This window comes from Arvicanthis niloticus, chromosome 28 (genome assembly GCF_011762505.2).
Source record: "Arvicanthis niloticus isolate mArvNil1 chromosome 28, mArvNil1.pat.X, whole genome shotgun sequence".
In the NCBI taxonomy this organism is placed as follows: domain Eukaryota; kingdom Metazoa; phylum Chordata; class Mammalia; order Rodentia; family Muridae; genus Arvicanthis; species Arvicanthis niloticus.
The window spans coordinates 9,452,966-9,478,243 of NC_133436.1; the positions used below are offsets into that span (position 1 = coordinate 9,452,966).

The window sequence follows — 25,278 nt, forward strand, 5'->3', positions numbered from 1 at the left end:
TCTTTTATAGATCACAAATCTCTCACTTACATTTTGTAAATTCTACCTTCTATTAAACTTGGCTTCCCACAGCTCTCAATGAAATGCAGGTTCCTCAATTACATGCATCCACCTGGATGGTTCTCTTAAATGTCAAGAGCTTGAAAAGAGCATGAGAGAAAATACTTTGATTTGCCATCATCCAATAGCAGCAAGATAAAAGGAAGGGAAAAGGCAGGATGGACGGTCCACAGAGACCTGAAGAGAATGTTCAGTCTGTTTCCTGGTGGCTAGGCCCTTGTTTTCAAATTATGTTTTATGAATCTTCAATAAGAAAAGTTTTATAACTCATTTTAATAAAATGTATAAATAGCCTACAGCTAGAATAATCTATACTCAATTATATTTAAGGATCTTTCTGGTATTGACAGTGGCTGTCAGTCTTTCTTACATACTGAGCAGATAAAAGGTAGTGCCAGAATACTTAAACCAATGAGAAGTATTTCCCAAGAAGCCCAAAGTACTGTGAAGAGAAGTACATTTGTAGGAAACTTCTACTAAATATGACACAATCAGAATATGACACATTCTTCCAAAATTAGTAATTGTTTATATGAAGAACATAGGGCTCTGTAGAAATGTTCTGTGCAGGTCTCTGCTTGCATATATAAAGTAAACACTGACTACAGAAGCTCTGTTGAGACAGCCAATAAGATATTTACAAAGTATGTGTTTGCTGTCAGAAAGTAGATCATGGAAACAACTAGAATATAAGTCATCTAGATCCATATTTGTTTTTAAACCTTGAATATAGATTATTTGAAGAATATGTTAATGCTCCCACTTTTATACGGGCATATAGAAAAGCATTCATTAGCTTTATAGATGTCATTTGACCTAAAATGCACACCAAGAAACAAGCTTTCATAATCTCTAAAGCCATATTAGCCTTACTAATTCAAAGAGGTATTAAAAACAAGTCAAATCATTGGTTGATGTTCTTCAATGGAAGATACATAAGACTATAATTTCAAATAAGTACTACTTTATGATGTGGCTAATAAAAAATACATATCATTATCTGTCATGGTTGTTTTAGACAAGGTCTTCCTGTATAGCCCAGGATAGCCTTTAACCTACCATTCTCTTGCCTCAGTCTCCCTAGTACAGGAATTAACAGTGTGTGCCTGCCTGCCACTGTATCCAGCTGCCATTATCTTGTTGATAACATTCTGTGTTAAGCATAGAAAGTATTTTACTTGAAAATGGGTCAGGAAATTAGGTTTGGTTTTTGTTTTGTTTTTTTTTTTTTTTTGGCTCCTTTATTCGTAAGCTCAACACTGACTAGTTACTCAAATGTGTTACATTGTGGACAGTCAGGCCTCCACATCCTTAACCTCATCAGTCCTAGTGCCGGAGGGAACAAAATACTCAGATTTCCATATGCAGTGACATCTTTTCTCTTGGCAGGAACGCCGTAAGAAACAGCAGTGGGAGATTGTACATAAGCAGACTGAGACGTCACAAAAGATCTCGGCTCGTGCATTCGCTCAGCGGTACCTGGCTGACCTTCTCCCATCTGTCTTTGACAGTCTCAGGAATAGTGGCTACTTTTATGATCCAATTGAAAGAGGTTTGTGAAAACTTTTGTTAGATTCATTGTTATGCTGAAAATATTCTTACTGGTTCAAATTTATTTCATGTGTAAGATCACTGCCCTGGTTTTTTTGTAGTCCTGGCTAGCCTCAAACTTATGATCCTCCTGCTTCTTCTTCCTCTTCTACCTCCTCCACCTCCTCCTCCTTCTCCTCTTCCCCCCACTCTTCCTCCTGGATGCTGAAAACACAGGTATGTGCCACCATGCCAACCTCCTGACCATTTTTATTTTGCATTAGAAGTTTTATATTTCTGAAACAAAGTCAGTTGTAGATGTTTAAATATCATACTTTCTAAATATGTACCATTATTAGATATCAAAAGAAAAGCTTGAATATTTAAAGCAGTGTGTTATAACCGTGTTGATTTAGGATATTAGCATCTCTTTATTGATAAGCAGGATTATGTAATAGAAAGATTTGATGTGAAAACATGAGTTTAGGTCCCAGTTTCATTAGCTTTATTTATGACCACCAGTTTTCTCATTTTAAAATGATTTTAGAAATTAAATCATAAATTTAATTTAAGTGAGATTTTTATGTACATAAACTCATTCTGTTTCTGTAGAGAACCCTGCCCCTCATATATTTTGGCACAAAGTGTGGTTCTAAAGCAACAGAATTATAAGGATGAATTATTTTAAGAATCTGGAACATTCTGGGCAGTGATGGTGTATGCCTTCAATCCAGCACTCAGGAGTCAGAGACAGGCACATCTATCTCTAAGTTCCAGGCCAGCCTGATCTTCAGACCAATTTCCAGGACAGCCAGAGCTTAGAGAAGGAAAACTCTGTCTTAAAGCCGTCCCCACCCCACCAAAACAAAGAAGTATATGGTACTGGTTTTACAATTTGCTAATACCTACAGTTACTAAAGCCTCTCCTAGAAGAATGGCAGGCAGTAAAACCTGTGATATGAACTAGTTAACCAACTTATCTAGACAAACACATTTGATTATATTGGTTGACCTATTGTGAGTAGCAAGGAATTTAGTGACTCTATATTTAAAACTTTTGACAAATTGTGGAAAACTAAGAAAAGCAATTATGCTGGTTGGTTGCTCCTACCATCTCTAGATAAATTGACAAAAGCAAACACTGAGTCTTGTGATACAGTGAACCAACTGGCAGCATCTTAGGTGATAGAGGACAGCAGTGAACTCGGTGATACAATCGACTCGTTCCAGATGTACACAAAAGACTAGAGGAGTCTGAGGTTCTCTCCAGCAGCCATAAGCTCAAATTACAGAAAATCAAATGGAAGCACTGACTGAGCCCCCAAAGGCAGGTAGGGTCGGGTAGTCCAAGGCACAGGCAGCAACACAGCACAGCTTCTGCCACATTCTCTGAACGTACTCTGGTTAACTTCCATTCTACTGCAGTAGAAGCTGTATTTTACAAATGATGAGATTTCCCACAGAGTGAAAACGGAGTTGGGCCCATAGGCAGGCACAGTCTGAACTGGGTCAAGGAGGGAGGGCAGAAAAAAGACTGCACTGAAGTGGGATTCAAACCTGGGGACCAGCACTGCTGGAAAGAAGAACACCTCCCTCGAGGCCAGAGCCAGGTGGAGGCTGAACAGCGAAAGGGTGTCTGAGAAGGAGCCATTCAGAAAATACTGCATATTAAATGGGGGACTAAATACTTCTGTTAGAAGAAACTTTGCTTCAACTTCAGTGGAATATCCGCTGTGCAAGCACTTTAACACGATTGCACACAGCAGTCTACACTAAGTTTCAAGATGGTTTTTAGGGGCAGGCACCGTATTGTTATTTAATAGAATGAGGAGGAGGAGGAGCAGTCGAACATTGAATTTCATAATACATATGCCATATCTCAGGTAAGATTTTCATTTTCAAGTTTTAAACTGTGTAACAGAAAACAAAAACAACCATTCCTGATCTCTGTGACCAATGCGAGGCATTCACACAGAGGTGGTCCCGCTGTTCCTGCTACATTATATGAGTTTATTTAATGTTTTATGTTGAGAAGACAGTGATGCTGAGCAGTGTTACTAGGGAAAGGCGCTGTCTGTGATGATTTGCAGAAATGGCTTAATGAAATTCTTTATTGCAGATATTGAGGTAGGATTCCTTCCATGGCTAATGAATGAAGTTGAAAAATCCATGGAACACAGCATGGTGGGAAGAACTGTGCTTGACAGTAAGTTACTTTATATAAAAGCCATATCTGAGATTTTCAAGAAGTGCAAGTGAAGGCCAATAGTGTTAGTGACGGCTCTTAAACTTTGAGGCTGTCAGCTATAGTAACAAAGGCACAGTTTTCACCCTCTCTCATTCTGGTTTTCCTGTGACTTCATTGTATATCTTCTTGTTGTTGCTTTGTACATGGTATCTTCAAAGATGGAAAGACATAACCTGTTCAAAGCATTGATAGTTGTACATGCTAAATGTATAAAGGCTAATGGGGAAGGGAGGGGCCTAGGGGATGTTTCTACTTGTCTCTAAGTATGGAAACTCAAAATGACCTCTGAACTTTTCAGTGTTGATCCGTGAAGTGGTTGAAAGAAGGATCAATGATTACGAGCGTAAGGAAACCACGCAGCCTGCTCAGAGGACACAAGAGGTGGTTAATGGTCCTAACACAGTGACAGATCCCTCGGTGAGTTTAGAATTACAGGAGCCAACCACATTGCACACAGACAAAGTCTCCTCACAGACAACACCATTCCAAGAAAGGAAGCCTGTGGAAGAGGGGGATCCCTTATGGCAGAGTGACCAATCAGATCTGAGGGAGTCTGTAGGGGAGGAACTGTCACAACCAGATGGATCACTGGATCCCGAGAGCAGCTCAACATCTGGTCAGTAATAATGCAAGTCAGGTACTAGTGCATGTGACCCAGACTTTAGAAATGTGTTACTTAGCCACCAAATCTTTTTGTCTTGTTGGTAAACAAATCAATTCTGATTAAAAAAAATAAAACTAATAAAAATGACACTTTTTCATTTATTTAACAGAAGATTCAAAGGCCATGTTGTCTTACTGATTAGAATCTTGTCCAAGCACTAGTTCCCATTACTCTCATATATAAGTAGTAAGTGTATCTCTTCTTATCTTGTGAGCTAACTTTTTTTGGTAGGTCTCATGTCTCACTGAGATAATAGGTGCTGCCAGCCATTAAGCTTGTCTTCTCTGTAGGAAACGAGCCCATTGGTACTGTAGACAATCCCTAAGCTCACTCCTGAAGGCTGGGGTTTAAAGACTGAGCCCTTGTTTGTAGAAAATTAAACAGCCACCCCTCCAGCATCAGTGTTTGAAAAAGACTTACTGACTGATCTGGACCTGTTACTTCTTGCATCTTTCTTTTTTCATATCTCATCCACAGAGAAGTTTCAGACAATGCCAGTCAAGGCAAAGCAGTCCCCTCCCTCTACACACAGCCTCTGTTGCTGGGTGGCTGGCTGGAAGTGCCCAGACATTTTGTGGGCTATTTAGGCTCATACATGATTCAACATTTAGAAAATATGTTTACTTTGTAACTAAAAACTGTGTTGTTTACATATATTCTTTTTTTTACCAAGTAGGATGTCTTTCCATACTAGTTAAACGTAAGTTGCTTGTCTCTAAAAAATGTTGCAAGATGTTGTGTGTTATAGAAGGCTGTAGTATATAGGGGAGTTACTCTAGACTCTTAGTACAGCTCATTGAAACCATTTCCTGCAGTAATGGAAAGTGCAGATGGCCATCTCAGCCTTATGGCTGCTGGCAGTAACTGAAGCCTGCATTGTCACGCAGGCATTCAGTCTAGCCTTAGAATGCCAGCGGAGATAGACTCTACAGTCATGAAGTGGCATGACTAATTTACATATCTACTGTAATTTCTTAAGACCAGTACAAGAGTGTATATGTGATTATAAATAAAAAATGAGTGCACCCAGTTCTCCATGTATTATATCACAATACTGCTTAAACATCATGGAAACTTCCTGAGTTGGGTAATCATGTTTATATTTCCATCTTCCTTTAGCTAAGTCAGCCAGTAGACATGAACCAAGCAGGAGGTACAAACCTATGGGCACAGTCCTGAGTAAGACACGCTCACGTCCTCATAGTCTCATAGTGTAGCTGTCTTGAGTACTTGCTACAAATGAAGATCCCAGAGCTAGGAAGTGGAGGGTGATTTACAGCAGGTAACAAATGCAGTGAGTTACTGTCACCAGAGCCTTGGCCAAGACTCCAACCTCACAAGCTTCCTCCTCTGCCCTCTGCCCTCTGCTTTCTGCCCTCTGCTTTCTGCCCTCTGCCCTCTGCCCTCTGCCCTCTGCCCTCTGCCCTCTGCCCTCTGCCCTCTGCCCTCTGCCCTCTGCCCTCTGCCCTCTGCCCTCTGCCGGCACTGACTACAGATTTAAGTGAGTTACTGCTCTGCAGAACGTGAAACATTCAACTCATTGTTACCCACTGCTGGGCTAGGTTACCCATATTAAACAGTCTTTATTATCATTCTGAAATCTATAACATACTGATTTTAGCAAAAAGCCCCAAAATTTTTATTACAGCTGTTGCTAATTATTAAAATATTTTAATCAAATTTAATAGTAAATATAAAATTATTTTGTTATTACTAGTTAAAATACCTATAAGTTACAAGTTATTTAAAATTAATTTGAAGCTAATTGCTTTTTGCAATAATTTCTTCTTCGACAACTTCATACTTGTATATAATTCATTAGAATTACTTATGTTCCACACTCTTTTATCTCCCTCCCCCACCCTGTCTGCCCTCTCTGTCAGTCCCTACAAAACCCTTTACCAATCTGTGTCTGTTTTATTCTGTGACCCACTGAGTTAATCTAGGGCCATCTGTATGACCATGAGTTTGGAACTGTCTTTTGGAGCCTAGTGGCTCCCCATTATGGTTAACCATAATGAGAGATGACCCCTTCCTTCTCCCAGTGTCTTCCAGGAGCCAATAGCTCTGCAGGGAGCCCCATGACCTCCCCACTTCATGACTGCAGAAAGTCTTGTGCAGCCCCAGGAAAGATAATCACAAGCTGTTGTGAGTTCAAGATTATGATAGCTTTGTTGAATCCAGAAGGCATTTCACAGCCTTGTGTGTCTTCTAGCTCAAAACGTCCTGTCCCCTTTACTGTACTGTCTCTGAGCCTTGGGGTGTTGTAACATGCCTTGAGACAGGCTTAGCCTTGTCATCATCCATCCTAGAAAGAAATAGAGATGAGTGAGAGATGAGGGTACTTTCTGTACCTGAGAGAAAAGAAACCAGCTAGAAACAAGTATAGTAAGTGGAGAGTTTGAGTTTTCATTGTTTATGAAGAGTTACCTCAGGCACACATGGGCAGCAGGCTAAGGTTCCTTATGTGACTGGTCATAACCATAAGCAGCTGCACTAACAGGTGGATAAGTAGACACCTTCATCTCCATTGACTTTACCCACATTTGCTAAGGCTCCTTTTATGAACCTATCCTTCCTGCTGTCTCAGCTAACACTGAGAGGACAGGGTAAGTGACAAATGTGTGGTCACCATACACAGACTGGAACCATGGCATTGATCCCACATAACTAACTGGAGAGAAGCTAGAATGTCAGTTCCCCTGTTTAACAGCATGAGGTTTGAGCTATGTGAGGGAGACTAACATAGCCTGAGAGTCCTTCCAAGAACTTGCAGGGACTGGCTTAAGCCACACCTGGGATGGAATCTGTACCCGCAAGCAGCTAACCCTCGCCTCAGAGGAGGCTCTTTCTTTCTCAGAGCTCTCCTATGTAAACGGGGAAAGAGCTCACTTAGTGGTTTTATTCGTTGTCTATTTCTTTTACCCCAGCAAAGTGTCATTTTCTTATGTTTGCAAAAACATGAACCACATCATTCCAGTTTTACCTAATTTTGATTCCATATGTTCTGCCTACTCTAGAAAGTTTGATATGTTCTCCCTTAATCTTTTATTTATATGTATTGTATAGTAAAGTAGCCTTGGCCATTTTCCTGATCATATCTAATGTGAAGCCACTCTTCAGAGCCTAAGCTTGGGCTTCATTTCCCCACTGATAGAGCCAGTAACCAATACCCATTATTCCTTAACTCTACCACCTAGACAATCTGGTCATTTTAACTAATTTTTGAAGGTAAAGTTCAAAACAAATGTTTGTCAGTATACTGATTCATGGTTTTTAAATGTGTGTTAATTGTAGTCTTCTAACAATTTGGATTCTATTAATATTCACATTTACCACTAGGAGGCAGTAAAACACTGTTAACTTGAGTTCAACTTTATATGTAATTTAATGGCCATAGGAAAGCTTGGCATGCTGATAAACTTGTGCCACAGTTTTCAGCCATCGAGAGAAACCGTCACACCAGTAGGAAAGGGGATGTAGCTGATTGTTATTACATTAGGCAAAATAAAACAGATCCAGAAAGACAGATGCCAATTTTTTCTCTTACATGTAGACTTTAGCTTTGAATTTGTGTGTGCACATCTGTACATATCTGTACACATCTGTTTGTGTGTCTGTGTATCTGCCTGTGTATATGTGTGTGTGTGTGTCCATGTGTCTATGTGTCTGCCTTGTGTGTATGTATTTATGTGTGCTTGTGTGTGAAGTAGAAAAGGAACTGAATCATGGACGTGATCTTCAGGAGACAAAGGGGGTGAGGGAAGGGGATGGAATATTGGAGAAAAGAAGGGAGAGGGAGACCAGCAAGATGAGGGGGAGGGGCAGGGGACACAGGAGAAGAATGTGGGGAGAGGAAGGATTTTAAACATGTACATAATTACATGTTTAAAATTCTTTAACAAGCGAGATTCATTGTTTTGTATGCTGATTTTATAGCTTATAGAACAGTTCTTTAAAAATGCATTGCAGGCCTTGGAGATCCAGACTCCCATTGAAGACTTACCTTGTTCTAGCATTATCTGCCAACTTAGCCGGATGCCAGAGCAACTCTCATGATTGTCGTAGACTAGAGTTCTGCTGTACTCAGTGACTTCTTCGGTCTTCACCCCGACTCCGGATCCTTAACACATGGCCATTCTGTCAGCTGCTTTTCCTTAATCACCACATCTGTCAGTTCTCTCCTTCACCTGTGGGTTCTCGATTTCAAATGTAGGTTGTCAGACTTGGTGGCAAGCACCTTACATACTAAGTTACATCACCAGCCCTAATCTCTCTCTGTTTAGTCTTAAAATGAGGCTGATTTTACCTCATGCGCTAGGAAACAGTTTTTTCCTGTTTAGTTCTGTCTCCCCTGGCCCAGGCAGTAGTAAGTGCTTATTCAAGTAACTGAATTATAACTTATAATATAATTATAAGTAAGTGCTTATTCAAGTAACTGAAGTTATAAGTTCTTTTATACCACATTAAAAGCTATCCCAGGGCACATGTAAAGGCATCTGCTATCAAGCCTGACACTCTCAAGTTCAAACTCTGAGAACCACACAGTAGAAAGAGAGAAATGACTTCTTTAGTTGTCATCTGACCTCCACATAGGTTCTGTGGCATAAGCATTCACATATATTCATAAGTACACCAGACAGAAAAAATGTTTAATGCCTTCCCATTTCTATTCATAGTTGTAATCATTAGGAGCTCTGGATTATGATGTCAGAGGCATGATTATGACAGGGGGCAAAATTTTATTATATCAGCATGCGCATATACCCCAATAAATGTCTTTTTTCTCTCAGCAAGATACCACTCCTCCCAGTTATTCTTCCTATGCCAAAGTGGCACAAACTCTCTCCCTCTACCCTGTAACCACTACTATGAAACTTCTACTTATTCTGGTTCTTCTCATGTGTCTCTGAAGCCCAGATGCTATTGGACCTGTAATCTCACCACTATAGAGCACTATAAAACTCTTATTCCCTATGGCTTAGGTAGCACCAACACATATCATCTATCTCAAATCTATACAAACACATTGTATAGAATAGCATTTCTCAACCTGAGGACGATGATCCTTTCACAGGGTTTGCCTAAGACCATCAGAAAACACAGATATTTATATTACAATTCATAACACTAGCAAAATTAAGTCATAAAATAACAATGAAAATAATAATATGGTTGGGTATCACTACAGCATGAGGAACTGTATTAAAGGGTTGCAGCATTAGGAAGGTTGAGAACCACTGGTCTAAAACATAGAAAGAAGCTCAAAATAATGTTGAGTAAGTGCAATACCACAAAGTCCACAGGTAGTGCCTCGGACCCGCATACCTACTCTCACATTTTCCTAACTATTTTGACTCATAGGTGGTAATTGCATAGAAGCTAAAGGTGGCAAACAAGGGGACAAGGGGAAAGTTGTTGCCATGAGCACAGCATGGAGCTAACAGTCACAAGAGAGAAGGCATAGGAAAATATCTCCTGTAGTCTAATAGTCTGGGCTAAAACAAAACATTCCTCAGTCCTAAACATTGTATTGTGGCACAGGACAGAAATTACCTGCCATATATGGAGGGAAACACACCACCACCACCTTGAATGCTGGAATAAGTACCACTCAAATTTCCCTGTCTCAGTCTTGTTTCAGCCCCACACCACAACCCTGGAGACCAGCAGACTTGGGCCATAACAGCTGACAAGTAGCCTAGCAGCCACTGAAGGGAGCCAAATACGTTCAATGTCCCTCATAGCCACATTCCAAAAACATTTGTCACTATTTGACTTTGGGTTAGCTACCTGGAAAGCCCATGTTTAGGGCCTGACTTTATTTGATTTGACTCAGAGGCTGCTCATTGACAAAGGTCCTAACACCAGGTCATTGTCACTAAATAATGTAAATCAGGCGTGAGTATAATGTGACATTTACCTAAGATGGAGGCAAGAGCAGGAGCAGTAAGAGGTGGTAAAAAAAAAACGTGTGAGTAAGATGGGCATGGGAGCTTAGGAAGTGTTGACATACTCCTGGAGTCTGCATGGAGGGTGACTGTGTGCGTGCCCGGGAAAGACCTGAGATAGCATGGATCACTCATCCCTTCTTGACCTTGAGGATTGATAGGAATTGAAGGCATGTCCAACCCATATAGAGCCTCTCAGCAAAGGATGGAAGACTTAGTGACTCACCTTTGTCTCTAGGGGTCAGCCAGATATCTTGGTGGGTAAATCCACTTACACCAGTCATCATGACCTGAGATCAGTTCTCCAAGACACTCACAGTGGAGGGAGAGTACTCACTCCTGCATATTGTCTTCTGACCTCTCTCATGCACAGTGGCATGCACTGCGTGCCCAACATACCTAAGAATGGTTTGGAAAGGGATATTTTTAATACGAATTCTAATTGTCGACCCACTACCTTTACTGAGCAGATTCTAGTGGTCACACACAACAGAGAAGAGAATTTGACAGTATTTTTGCAAGAAGGTTATTATAAAAAGTAAAATATGGGCTGGAGAGATGACTCAGTGGTTAAGAGCACTGACTACTCTTCCAGAGGTCCTACGTTCAACTCCCAGCAACCACATGGTGGCTCACAACTATCTATAATGGGATCTGATGCTCTCTTCTAGTATGTCTGAAACAGCTACCATATACTCATATAAATATAATAAATAAACCTTTTTAAAGGGTAAAATAAAACTACAACAAAAGACTCAAAGTAGGGGTGGGGCAAGAATCTGTCTTTCAGAATACTATGCCACCCCCCAGACAAAGTTATTAAATTAACAGGCTGGCAAGCCAAGGATAGGTAAGATTCTGCACAGAGCCTTACCAACCTAAAACAGAAGGAAGGCATTCTTGTCAGAACAACCTAAGACAGGCTCAGTCTTGTTAATGAAATAAAAAAGGGGGAGAGACATAGAGCCTTTGGGGCTGCTCGGCAAGATCTGACATGGGCCAAGGACAGGAAATGGGCTCCTTGGCAGGAATATGACATTGGCCAAGGACAAGTAAATAGGCTTTAGGTAGGAATCTAAATCTTAGGCTAGAACAAAGAGGTAATTTCAGACAGGAATCTAAATTTTAGGCTAGACCAAGGAAGTAGGCTTCAGACATGAAAATGACATTGGGCTAAAACAGGGAATTAGGCTCAGATATTTTGGTCATCCTGATAAACCCTTAGAAACAGTGATCATAGGAGTATTCATGGAATTTTGTTTATTGCCTTGCTTGTTCTTTGACTATTTGTGTTTATTGTCTTGCTTGGTCCTTGACTATTTGCATCTATTGTATTGCTAGACCCTCAACCTAGAACTGACCTGAATACTTGCATGTAACTCAAATGGTATAAAAGCAAAAAGAAGGAGGGGGGGTGGGATAGGGGGTTCTAGGGAAGGGAAATGGGGAAAGGGGATGACATCTGAAATGTAAATAAATAAAATATCCAATAAAATAAAAAGAAAAAAATTTTAAAAAAATATTATGCCACACTTACTCAAAAATGTCCAGGACTTATAAGAAAGAAATATTAAAAAATAAATAAAAAATTTGGAAAGTATATTCATGGAAAGGAACAAAGGTCTGTCTGCAGAAGCTGTGTGAGGAAGTCCATATTTCATCTTACAGACAACTTGACTTGAATCATCTGCATGTTTAAAGAGCTGAAGGAAACAGTACATGAGAACTAGTGTGTGAGAATGTGGTCTCATCAACTAGCAAAATCAGTGAAAGTCAGAACCAGTGGGGCTGAGAGATGGCTGCTCCTCAGAGAACCAGGGTTCAGTGCCCAGCCATCCACATGGTGGTTCACAACACTCTGCAACGCCAGTTCCAGCAGATCTGTTGCTGCCTTCTGGCCTCATCACACACCAGGCACGCATGTGGTACACAGACATGCAAGCAAAGCACCCATCAGAACCAAGTGGAAATTCTGGTGTTCAAAAGTACAGATTCTGAAATCAAAACCTCTCTCCGGGACTTCCATAAGCAGGTTTGATCTGTGAAGAAAGAATCCCAAAACCTGGAATTAATAAAAATAAATCCACTCTGAGGAACAGGATGGAAATGAGGGAAGGTTAATGAACAGAGTCTCAGAAGCCCAAAAGCCATCAGGCATACGAAGACGTGGACAGGGAATACCAGATAGAAGAGTCCAGAAGAGGATTTGAAGACACATGGCTAAAAACTTATATGTGGTAGAAAGTACCAGGTTCCCTATTCAGGAGGCTTAGTGAGCTCTCCATAGAATAAAGACACCACGTGGCGATGGCCACAGAGTTTCAAGAGGTAAGGAAACTGTGAAGGTAGCAAGACAGACATGACTCATCCTGTGTATGTGCTCCTCAGATTGCCAACTGACGTCATACTATACAGACAACATGGGGGTCAGAAGGCATGAGGACATCCATGCATTCAAAGAGAGAAAGACTAGGAGTCAAGAATTCTAAGGGACAGCAAAACTGTTCTTCAAATGAACAAAAAAATAAAACATTTGCCAGATAGTAAAAAAATTGATCAGTCCCAACACACCACATAGTGTGAACACATAGTGTGTTCACACTATGCAAATGTACACATGCTGCACACATGCACACATGCACACAAAAGAGCTGTGACTGGGAGCCCTACCCTACAAGAAATTCTAATGCTGAAATGAAAAAATAGTAACTCAGATGCATGCAAATAAAAAGCATCATTGGAAATCATATATACACATGTAAAAGACTATGGAACTTTGTGACTTTTTCTTTTGCCACTTAAGAAGGTGCATAATAAAGCAGTCATTATAAAACTACCAGTAGGATCCTAATGTATCAAGATACAGTTTTCAGATTAGCAGTACACAGGTGGGGAGACAGGGTGATCCTAGAGGGAAATGCTCCTATACTGTTAAAATGAAGCTTGTATTGGTCTAAAGTAGATTACTTCAATTAAAATGTGAACTGTAATTCCCAGAGCAGCCACTAAGAGGATAGTTTTTAAGGAGAATAATAAAAAGGAAACAAAGTATTACATTGTATAGTGGAAGACACACATTTAATACAAAAAGGAGGCGGTAACGGGGAAACAGAAGCATAAAAATGTGTAAGACCTGTGAAAACACAGCAAACAGCAGAGGCGCCTCCTAAGCAGTTACACTAAATGGTTTACACTGGCTTTCAGAAGACAGCAACTAGCAGAGTATAAAGTAGAACAATCCTATCATACTATCTACAAGAAACACAACTTGACATACTTGAGGGAATCTCTGCTTAAGGTGCATGCCTAGGGAAGACATGAAACTCAAAGAGACAAATACGTCAAAAGTAAAGCTATGGAAAATGACACAAAACGGGAGTCCAAGCCAAAGCTGGAGCAGCCCTGCTGCCGGTAGACTGCAGTCAGACCTCATCGTCACAGCAGGCCCTTGCAGGGGTCCACATGAACACGTGCTTACTTTGGTTTACAGTTTAGGGGGTTTTAGTCTCGGTCAGTGACTCCATTGTATGGGCCTGAAGTGAAATGTGGGAAATAGCAGGTAGCACTGGCTGCTTGCCTCATGGTGGCCAGGAAAAGCAGAGAGACAAGGAGGATATAGAAATACTGTTAACTTGATCATTACAGATCATGTACATGCATCAAGTTATCACACTGCCTCCTATAAATATGTAATTAAAATGCCAGTTTAAAAATTGATCTATTAATAGAAAAAAAAAAACCATAATCTAAAAGAAAAAACTGCATGCTGAGATGCCCCAGCTCCTGGAACTAGCAATGGTGACTTTCAAACAGCTATTAGAAATGTCTCTGATGAAGTAAAACACAAATAAAGTGAAAAATAAGAAGCCCCAGCATTAATGAAAGAACCAGTTGGTATTCTAGAACTGAAAAGCAGTGCCAGCCTCCCATTCATCCACTAAGGGATCTGAGCTCAAGGGCCACTACTCTGTGAAGCCTTCCTGGGGCTCCAGCATCCAGTAGCATACACATGGCTCATGGGAAGGAGAAAAACTCATGAAGAAAAGAGATTCAAGAAAAGTTTCCTCACTGTTCAGTCAGATGCTGTGGCTGAGCAAAGCTGGGCCTTTTGATTCCAGGAGACAAACATGTGGTCCTGCGCCCTTCAGTGGACAGGATGTACTGCAGATAGAAGTGCCGTGCCTTCTTTGACATAGTCAGGTCTTGGGCTGACAAGCCTTAGGACTCTTATCGGTATGCTATAGGAGGCTCCATGGCTTCTGGTGAATTCCACCAGGGTCTACTTCACTGGCTTAGGCTCTTGGCTATGGCCAGCATCTGGGCAGCAGAGGCTAGATCCTCATGACCGTCATATGCCACGAGGCCAACCCCATCTCTGGAAGGTCACTCTGCAGAACATGAGTACTGGATAAGTTGCCTCTGACTTCATTGTTCAGCCCCAAATCCAAAGTACGCATCCTTCCTAGCTGTCCCATCCTCCAGGCCTTTCATAACTCTAAAGCAGCAGCCCATGGCCATAGGGCCTGTTACATCACTTGGCTTTGTTACCTTTGGGCCCAGCTGTGCTTTGTAGGTGTCCAGGCTTTCATGTCATAGTTTCCATTGTGTCCTATGATGGTTGATGGTTGCCCACAAAGACCAGTCAGTTTATCTTTAATCACAGCTCAGAGAGCCTCATAATCATTTGACTTGCAGAACTGCATAGAACACAGTACTCATGAGGGTTCCCAACAAGACTTATGTTCTATGTCATTGTCTCAAAATTCTTTGGTTTGTTTGTTCTTTTCAAACAAGGTTTCTCTTTGTAGCTCCGGATATACTAAAATTTACTCTGTAGACCAGGCTGGCCTTAAATTCACAGAGATCTGTCTGCCTCTACCTCTCAAGAGCTGGGATTAAAGGTGTTCGACACTGCATCTGTTGTCTTAAAATCCTTAGTCTTTAAATAAGGAGCTCAGTTTTTTGTTTGGCACTGAGCTCCTCAAATTGTGTAGTCATGCCCATCCAGGATGTTTGTAGAGCGCCGTCCAACCTTCTGTCTTATTCCTGTATTTGGCAAGCTGGTTTTTCTTCCACACCACTGATGTTGACCCCTATCCGACATGGCAGGGCAGACATTCCCATGATTGGCCAAGTCACAAGTGGCCTTGTCATCTGTGACCACCATGACCAGTCCAACCCACTGGATGTCAGTGTCTTGAGAAGTCTCACTGGCCGTCTGGCCAAGCACAGCTGAGAATGGTATCATTATGCTCAACTCAGTTGCATAGAACCAAGAAGGAAACCACTTGTAGAATGGGGGGGATCTTCCACATTCCAGGAGAATACAATACAAAGGAGGTTGCTTGGTCACACTGGGCCCAAGGGATGACCATATAGAGCCATTAGAAGCAGTTGGCCATTCTCCCTTTAGTGGTCACTGTACTGTGTGAAGCTGAATACAGCAGGCTTCCAAGACTGAGAATGAGCTTCCACAGAGTATCTCTGATGCCATCCTGAGGAGATGAGTATGGTCTGCTCAGTTTCAGGGCCTGAAGTCCACTCCCAGCCATCTCTTTCACGATGGTATCATCATTTGTCTGCCAGTTCTTACCAGTTTCACTAGCTCTTGAGGATCAAGATACATTTTGTTTGACTTCTCAGTATCCACATAAAAGGATCTATAATATTTATTCAATGAGTAAGCGAAGGAAGGAAGGATTAGCCAGGTAATGTTGCCCTTAGTGTGACCAGACTCAGTCTGTCAAGCTCAGTCCATCTGTTTTCTGTTTTTCCAGCTTCATGATTTGCAGAGAATGGGCTTCTAGCTTCACAAGTCCCATCTTTACCTCACAGATGATGGCTGCTCAAATCACCATCTCGTTCACTTTCTGACTTCATAGAACATATAATTCTGTTGTATGAGCCTGGTTTTCAGGTCTTTCCCATGACTTTGATCCTCCCTGAATTTGTTCTCTACTTGTTTTTGAAATGGATCTCTAACACATTATTTCAGGGGCTGGGGGTATTTCAAGGACTCAGTCTGTAGAGTTCTTGCCTAATAGACATTAGGCTATAAGTTTGATTCCTCACAATGAATAACGTGGATGTGGTGGAGGATCAGAAGTTCAAGGTCATCCTCAGCAACAAAGTGAGTTCAAGGCTAGACCTAGGCCTGCCCAATACTAATACAACTACTAACAGTTTATCTCAGAGATTACTCACACCATTTTAAAATTCTTTCAAAAGTAGTTTCTCAGTTAACTCACGCCTCTCTTTTTAGTCACCTTGCTGGGATGAACCAAGTTGCTCCGTGCCATAAAGGTGCTTGCTTAATGTTACTGGGTTTTCCATCTCCTGTTAGAGCCACGTCTCCAGATGTCTGGATGGGACTCCCTTCTCAAAGGAGACAAGGTCCCAGAGGCCAAGAATTACACAGCTGTGTGCTGTGTGCTGCCCTGTCTGACAGGAAGGCACTGACTGCCTGAGGCAGCAGGAGAGCAGAGCACGGTGTGACCTGTGCAGAAGTCAGTGTGTATTTCAGTGTCCGGGAGGGAGAGAGCTTCCGGAGCAGCGCTAGGGAGTCCGACCCACTCTCCTGCAACTGCAGCCCATTGCCCTCGAGCAGGTTTATTGCAAAGCTTATATGCTGCCCCACGGTAGATAATGGATTTCTGTACTAGGGAAGAAGTGACAAGCCACCATGCTACAGCAGACAAACTCAGGATGGTCCACAGCAGAACCTCTCAGCTGCCCTGCCCCGCACAGCTACCTCCTTTTCCCACAGACCCCTGGTAGCTTTGCTCATCTCTCAGGAAATAGCATGGCCATTATAGCAGAGCTGGCTGCTGCACCAAGTGGCCAGCAGTGGTAAGGCATGAAATTCATCAGCCCTGGTAGTCAAAGGGTCTAGGGTCCAAGCAGACTTTCCATCAGTGAGTGGCTTCAAAAAGTCTTCACACCCCACACTCCCACCCCAGAAGCCCAGACTCATGGAGTCAAAAGACACAGCTGTCTTGTCACACAAATGAGCACTACCCTTGAAGCTCCCCAGGACTGGATACTGCACAGAACACTGGCAACCCCCAAAGAAGCTTCACCTTGCCCTGCCTTCTCCTCCTCTGCTTCGGGCAGACAGTGTCTTCCCAAACAAGGGGCCAGGACAAGGCATGAGCTTCCAAACATTCTCTTTGAGAGGAAGAGCTAAGATTGTAGTATGCCCACCACCTCACCTTGGGAGCCTTGATGGCCGATTCTCCCAGCCTCTGGCCCACTGGCTTCTGAGAGATCAGAAACAACAGGCTTCTTCTACAGCAAGGTGGGAAGAGAAAGAGCAGACAACACCCTGCCTGCAGCTAGCTGATAAAGAAGGGTGTCTAGCCAGATGAGCGTTGGGTGGAAGGTTTTTATTTTTTTATTTTATTTCTATTTTGTGTCTATTTATTTATGTGTTTTACCATAATTTTTAAATACCCAGAAAAGTTGTAGAATCTGTCCAGGATTTCATCTAAAAGGAATGAGGAACAGCTCTCTGCATGGTTTAAATCGCTGTCGGCCCCCTTCTGAAGTCCAGCCTGTCCGATACTGTGACCTCATAGGTAGATCAAAGTGGCGATAGTGAAATTCTCACACTGACAGCTGCTGTTTTGTTCTTTGTTTCACAATCATTTATCTTCTCTAAATATAACATAAAGGGAGGGCAAACAGAAACAGGACATGGAGTTTCTAAACAGACAGTGCCGCCAGGCTGCCACCTTACCGTGGCCAATGTTAGCCCTCAATCCAGCAATGTCTCAGCAGGTCCTTTAATCTTACCCCCGAAGCCCTTGTAAGCCATGGGAGAAACAAAGTATGTCTTCTCATCCTTCACACCTGCACCTCTAGGAAGGTGCCATGGAAGTTTAGACACTTCCTGAATGGCAGGGACTCAAAGCATTTGCACAATGCTGAATTGAATTCAGTTGTGCTAATTGTGAGATTTTTATCCTTTGTTTTTGTAGAGCTGTGTCTGGTTACATTGTTTTTAAAAGTTGAATGGGGCATTAGCCTGAGGTTTAATAGGCAGAAATGAAAGTGACAAGGCTCTCCAAGAACAAATGATACTTTTAAGTCCTGAGAGCTGAGCACAAGGGAATTACATTAAAAACATTCATGAGCCCAGAGATGCAGGAAGGTAACCACCATGCTGGGATTTCCTTTCCAGCAGAAGAATCCACCACCAGTGAGCAAACGTGACATCAACAAGTGTCATAGCCCTGACTGCATTATCCAGTCATAAGATACTCTGGTTTTATCTCCATAGGTCTAGGAATGTGGCAGTATTATCTCTGATGGGTTCTGTAGAGCATTCTAGTACAGTGTGTATGGTTAGAAAATGCTAATTTTTATCATTAGAACTAATGTCTTGTTAGACCAACTAGGTCTAAGTAACTTGCAGACATATTGTTCTGTCAGTCCATGACACTCCTTAGTGAATCCACTTGGTGGGTTGCACTTTTCAATTAATTAAGTCGAGAAATAACAATTCTTTCAAAACATTATCTACTTCATAACGACTATTGAAAATTATTTTTATTTCACTCCCTATCATGAGTTGTAGAAAAAAACTGTTTTGTTCTCGCCTGCATAGATTGACATTTCCTGAGACAACTGGGGTAGATCTCGAGCAGGAAATGGTATCATGTTTATATTTTTAAGGATAGCAACTCTATAAGTTTGGAAAAGAATGAAAACAAGACAATTAATTGGTACTATTCAAATACTGAGACAAGAGGGTAAGGCTTTGTGTGGGTGGTACTGAGTGCCAGGGCCAGACACAGTAGGAGGTCAGGACAGGCTGGTGTCTGGGAGACAGTTCAGGGAGACAGCTATGTTCTAGTGAGGAAACCGGGCTCCAAACTCAGTCTGCTTTTGCATTCCAGGAGTACAAATTTGACAGTGTGCCCTCTGCCTTCACGGTCAGCAAAACAGGTGCCAGTCAAATGGCCATGTACTTTCAGAAGCAAAAAGCAAACACTGATTATTTTCTGCTTTAAAGACTTTTTTCCCCTAAAAATCTGCATGCCAGAACACAGAGTCCATCATGCATCATGCACAGATGCAGCTCACTGTCCTTTGTGCCCTAAGTGTATTTGTGTGTGTTTGCCTCAAGCTGGTCCTTCCCCTCTGGTTCTGAGATGATAGCATCATCAAAACAGACCCTTGCTCTGCCCTGTGTGATATGCATACCCTAGTCTCTGACATTTGGCACAGCCGGTGCCCTCCCTGCTGTGAGTAGAGATAGTGGAAGATTAAAGACTAGGGCACTCTTGATAGTGGCCACAGCCACTAGCTTGCAGGCGAGGGAAGACAGCAGCTGCCATCTTGGAGCCCGGTGGGTTTGAGTTGTAGGGAAACACTCCATAGGTGTTTGGACAAGAGACAGTGGGTCCAGGGGCACTGAACCATGTAGGAGGGAAGGAGTAAAGAGTGGGGATACCCGCAAGGGAACAGCTGTGGAGCACAGGAAGGGAGGTGGAAAGAAGAGCTAGGGACTGACCAGATGATGTCATCGGAAGAGCAGGATGGGGAGGGGACCAAGGAGGTGACTGACAGGCAGATGCTGTCCTTAAGGAATCACTCAGGGTTCCCCTTGGCAATGGTTTATGGTAAATTTTAAACCAGGCACATTGAAAAATCAAATTTTATAAATATATATACATATATATGAGACAAATGTATATTCTTTATAAAGTTTTATTATATATATATATATATATGTATGAATGAAGATATAAGAGGAAAGTCATATTCTATATGAAAGCATGTCAAGGCTGATACTTTCAGCAAAAAGTACTTAATGGCTGTTTTTATGGTCTACTTAGCACCTGCTCTGTTTAATCTGTCATTTGGGACAGAGCTGTCATTTTGTGTTTCTGCCATACAGCTGCCCCTGAAGAAGAAATGGTTGTGACTGGTAAAGTAAACAGAGTCCCTAAAGCTGGTGTGTGATCTTTAGAGTCTGTGACTATGAGTGGTCATGGCCTAGGAGATGTCGAAGAGACACTGTTGTGGCCTGGAGACAAGAGGGGACGCTAGGTTCTGCGGGCAGACTCAGTGGTAGTACTTTCCTCTATGTCACTGTCTATGTCAGAAAATTTGAAAGAAGCAGTTTAAGGAAGGAAGGGGTTAATCTAGGTTACAGTTTAAGAGATACAGTCCATTACAGTGGGAAAGGCCTGGTGGCAGGAAAGGAATTCCCAACTGGTCTAGAAATGTGGCTTCTGGTCAGGCATAGGTGGTGCATGCCTTTAATCCTACCATTTGGGAGGTAGAGGCAGGCTTATCTGTGAGTTCCAGGCTAGTCTGATCTATATAGTGAGTTCCAGGACAACCAGAGCTATATAGTGAGACCCTGTCTCAGAAAGAAAGAAAGAAAGAAAGAGAGAGAGAGAGAGAGAGAGAGAGAGAGAGAGAGAGAGAGAGAGAGAAGGAAGGAAAGGAAAGGAAAGGAAAGGAAAGAAAGAAAGAAAGAAAGAAAGAAAGAAAGAAAGAAAGAAAGAAAAGAAAGAAGGAAGCAAGCCCAGCGGTGGTGGCGCACGCCTTTAATCCCAGCACTTGGGAGGCAGAGGCAGGCGGATTTCTGAATTCAAGGCCAGCCTGGTCTACAGAGTGAGTTCCAGGATAGCTAGGACTACACAGAGAAACCCTGTCTCGAAGAAGAAGAAAAAAAAAAAAAAAACAGAAAGAAAAGGAAGGGAGGAAAGAAAGAGGGGGGAGGGAGGGAGGGAGGGAGGAAGGAAAGAAAAGCCAAAGATGGAATTGTGGCTTGTATTTGTTTATGTAGTTGCAGCCAACAAAATTGCTATGCTTGGATTTTTCTAAGAAGTATTTGTTTTTTTAATAAAGTCCCTAATTCTAATAAATATCATTTCAGATTTTAAATGTGTACATGCAGATGTTCATGTGTGTAAGGGTACACATGTGGAGGGTGCTTATACAAGTATGTATGTGTCCCTGTGGAGGACAGAGGCTGACATAAATAAGGGAGGAGACAGGCAAGCAAGCCGACAGACAGAAAAAACTTAAAATCTGCAAATTATGTAAAGGACTCCTTGATGTGTTAATTTGTTGTCTCTAGCATGTTTTCACTTCTTGTGTGTACCTGCCACAACATTCCTAACAACACCACAACACATGGAATGTTACTAGGAGCTATCATAAAGTTTACAATTGTTTTAAAAGATGAGGTCACTGCCTCATCAGCACTGCTTCACTCTTTGTCAGCCATCAAGTATGAGTGGTCACCTTTTGGTTCCGGGTTTGGATTTTTAAGGAGGGTCTTGTGCCATAGCCCCGGTTGGCCTGGAGCTTACGATCCTGATGCCTCAGTTTCCCAGACATGCATCCCCCACAGGCACACATCACTGCAGCTGGCTTAGTCACTACTGTGCTAAGTCCATTTAATCTTTAGACAAAGAAAGCATTGTGTACCCCCTAGTCTACTCTCATTAAACTCTTGGCTGGATGCCAGTTTCTGAGAAGTGGGACTCACGGGAAATCACATATTCAGCGACTATTTTAACTTTCTTCAACAAATGACTGCCCTTCATTAATTCATATTTTGTATCTCTGTGTCTTACAGGGGTCCAAGTTGTTCGAAAGCCACCCTTCGCCGCCCTTGGTATCAAGAAGGCCTTAGGAGCAGCCTTAGAAACCATTGGCTCATGTTTAGTAGGGGGGAGGGGGAACTGAAAATGTGAAGGGGTTTTTTTCTTTTTGTGGTTAATTTATTTACCTAATGTAGATTATTCATTAAAATCTTTTTTCTTAAAACATCATTGTCTTCAATTGTTAGAAAAAAAAAATCTACTATTTTCAAAATGAAGGAAACACAAAAACAGCCGGTGAGGTGTGACAGTCTCCTTGAATGCTGTCAAGGGTGGGGGAGGGGAGGTCTGCACACTTAAGAAGGGACCAGGGAGTACACTCGAATTGTACACACTGCCATTGCCTTAGTCAGCAAATATTTATGTAGTGTGTGCTGTGTGTTGGGACCCATCATGGAGACTTAGAACACATGAGTGAGCAAACAGCTGGGGTTCTGCTCTGACCTATAGTTCCTAAACATGGTTAACAGAGTCCTGCCTCCTTCCCTGGGCAAACTTCTTAAGCCTCATTATGGCTGAGGTAAGACACTCCTAAAGGAGCTGTTGGCTGATTGGTTAGTTGGTTGGTTGATTGGCTGCTTGCTTGCTTGCTCACTTAACTTGGAAGCTGAAGATAACAAAGCCTACATTTTTAAAAAGGCACCCCAAAACTACTTTATTTCACTAGATCAGTGTGTGTGTGTATGTGTGTGTGTGTGTGTGTGTGTGTGTGTGTGTGTAAGAGTTTTACCTGAATGCATGCCTGTGTCTTTGGAGGCCAGAGGAAGGCTTTGGATTCCCTAGGACTGATGTTATAGATGATTACAAACTACCATGTGGATACTGGGAATTGAACCCTGGATCACCTGGATAAGAAGTCAGGGTTTTTAACCACTGAACCATCTCTCCAGTCCCACTGAAGGTACTTTTTATTTGTTTTCTGAGACAGGGTTTCTCTGTGTAGTCCTAGCTGTCCTAGAACTCACTCTGTAGACCAGGCTGGCCTCGAACTCACAGATCCACCAGCCTTTGTCCCCCAGGTGCTGAGACTAAAGGTCTCACCACACTCAGCTGAACGTACTTTTTAAAACAGTACCTTTTATTTCTTCAGTGAATATTAGTTTTGATTCAGCCAGTCTGCAGCAGGGTCTGAACATTATTAATTTTTAATCTTCTTTAGTTTGGTGGGATATTCAGTCACCAATGAACATTAAAGACCTCTGCCCACTGTCTCTTCTCTCAAACACCAGTCTCCTGTTTTCATTTTGCCTATAATTCTCAGGGTTAGAGAAAAGTAGAAGTTAAACTAATAAATTAAATGATGTAACCAGACTCTAGCTATGTCTGACTGCTCCATAACCAATGATCAGAGATGGGAGCTAATAAAGTAATCATACATAGGCCTCGAGGGGCGTGGCTTAGCTGACTCCACCTCTTCCTCAACTATTTGTGGCATGTGAAACAAATACAAGAAATGAGTCTTGCTTATGATTATCTTACCTTCCTGTTGTAATAAAATACTCCCAACAGGAAGCTAAACGGGAGTACCAAAGAGACAGAAGCCTCGGGCTGAGGGATCTACCTGCTCGAGGGAAGTGCAGGTTATTGAAGCGAGTAAGGTCCTGAGAGTGCAGGGGGTTGGCTATGGAGGCTGGAGGGAGAGCTCAAGTACCAAAGCAGAACATTCATTGGGAAAGTTGAGGTAACATCTATCCTGAATCTCATAGGAGAAAGGGATGGACTTTCTGAGCCTGGGGTTGATGGAAATCACATGCAGTCTCTGATCGAACTGGGAATAAAGTTAGGAGAAGAAATACGTCTGTGTCTAACAGCTGAACCAGGCATGGGCACAGCCAGAGCCTGTCCAAGGTCAGGGCTCAGAGGCTGGCTTACCAGGCCTGAAGCAATGGGGACATCCTACTTAGTGCTCCCTGTGAGGTACCAGTGTCAGGGTTTCGGTTCCAGTAAGGGAGAGAGCATAAAGTCCTGCAAGAATAAGCAACTGCAAACTTGCAATGAACAGACAGCCTGCAGCAGGGCCCTATGGGAAAGGTTCAGAAGAGCAGTCAGCTGACCATGGAATGAAGAGGGTGGAGTGTTCTGTACAAAGCCACTGAAAGTTGCCTAATGGAAGAGCTATGAGAGACCCTGCAGTAGGTACCAGAGAATGCATCCATGAGAAGACAGGAGAAGAACCTCAGACAGCAAGCCCCAAGAAAGCCTTGGGCAGAGCTGCACAATCTCCATGCCAGGCCTGCGCCTCTGAGAGAAAGTTCTGCTCCTGCTGAACACAAGCAAACCCAGAAGGAAAGCAAAGAGCAGGATGTGGAACCAGACCCAGCAGCAAGGGCCTGGCACTTCAGGAGAGGCTTCAGTGGGGTAGAGGGCGGATGTGCAGATCCAGATGTGCAGAATGAAGATGCAACCAGACACCACAAGTGAGACTTTCCCTAAGGCTGCAGAAGAACATTATTGTGATACTGGAATCAACCACTTAGGGGATGAGATGCTAAGCCGGGCATTAGGTGCAGTCACACTGACAAGAAAGAGGATGCAGAATCATCAGGAAAGGAGAGACAATAGCAACTGATGGCAGCATCTGAATGTGGCCTTGAATGACTTAGCCAAATAGATGATAGATAGATAGAAAGAAAGAAAGAAAGATAGATAGATAGATAGATAGATAGATAGATAGATAGATAGATAGATAGATAATAAATAGTAGATAGATAGATAAAGAGAGATAGGATAGATAAATGGATGATAGATAGACAGACAGACAGATGATAAATAGTAGATAGATAGATAGATAGATAGATAGATAGATAGATAGATAGATAGGATAGATAAATGGATGATAGATAGATAGATAGATAGATAGATAGATAGATACATAGATACATAGATAGATACATAGATACATAGATAGATACATAGATAGATAGATAGATAGATAGATAGATAGATAGATAGATAGATAGGATAGATAAATGGATGATAGATAGATAGATAGATACATAGATACATAGATAGATACATAGATAGATACATAGATAGATACATAGATAGATAAACAGATGATAAATAATAGATAGATAGATAGATAGATAGATAGATAGATAGATAGGATAGATAAATGGATGATAGATAGGATAGATAGATAGGATAGATAGATAGATAGATAGATATAGATAGATAGATAGATAGATAGATAGATAT

At 42.0% G+C, this 25,278-nt stretch overlaps 1 protein-coding gene and 1 long non-coding RNA gene across 7 annotated transcripts in view; one reads left to right on the plus strand and one right to left on the minus strand.

Annotated features, from left to right (window-relative positions):
* Rsph3 (radial spoke head 3) overlaps window positions 1–22,248 on the plus strand; it is a 47,730-nt gene extending 25,482 nt beyond the window's left edge. Inside the window, exons 6-9 of one of the 3 annotated variants that reach the window (XM_076926682.1) lie at window positions 1,450–1,612; window positions 3,710–3,796; window positions 4,137–4,255; window positions 22,056–22,248. In XM_076926682.1, coding sequence (XP_076782797.1) covers window positions 1,450–1,612; window positions 3,710–3,796; window positions 4,137–4,255; window positions 22,056–22,112 — 426 coding nt within the window. In that variant the 3' untranslated portion in view covers window positions 22,113–22,248. Of the gene's footprint in view, window positions 1–1,449; window positions 1,613–3,709; window positions 3,797–4,136; window positions 5,526–8,474; window positions 8,615–22,055 lie in introns of those variants that run through there. The other 2 variants (XM_076926681.1, XM_076926680.1) reach the window with 2 other exon arrangements.
* The window catches only part of LOC143440064 (uncharacterized), a 41,453-nt gene continuing 20,335 nt past the window's right edge, over window positions 4,161–25,278 (minus strand). For 2 of the 4 annotated variants that reach the window (XR_013107963.1, XR_013107964.1), the window contains 3 exons: window positions 10,680–10,852; window positions 8,509–8,701; window positions 4,161–6,810 (listed from right to left, as the gene is read on the minus strand). This is a non-coding gene — a long non-coding RNA (uncharacterized LOC143440064). Of the gene's footprint in view, window positions 6,811–8,508; window positions 8,702–10,679; window positions 10,853–14,522; window positions 15,856–17,664; window positions 17,730–25,278 lie in introns of those variants that run through there. The other 2 variants (XR_013107962.1, XR_013107965.1) reach the window with 2 other exon arrangements.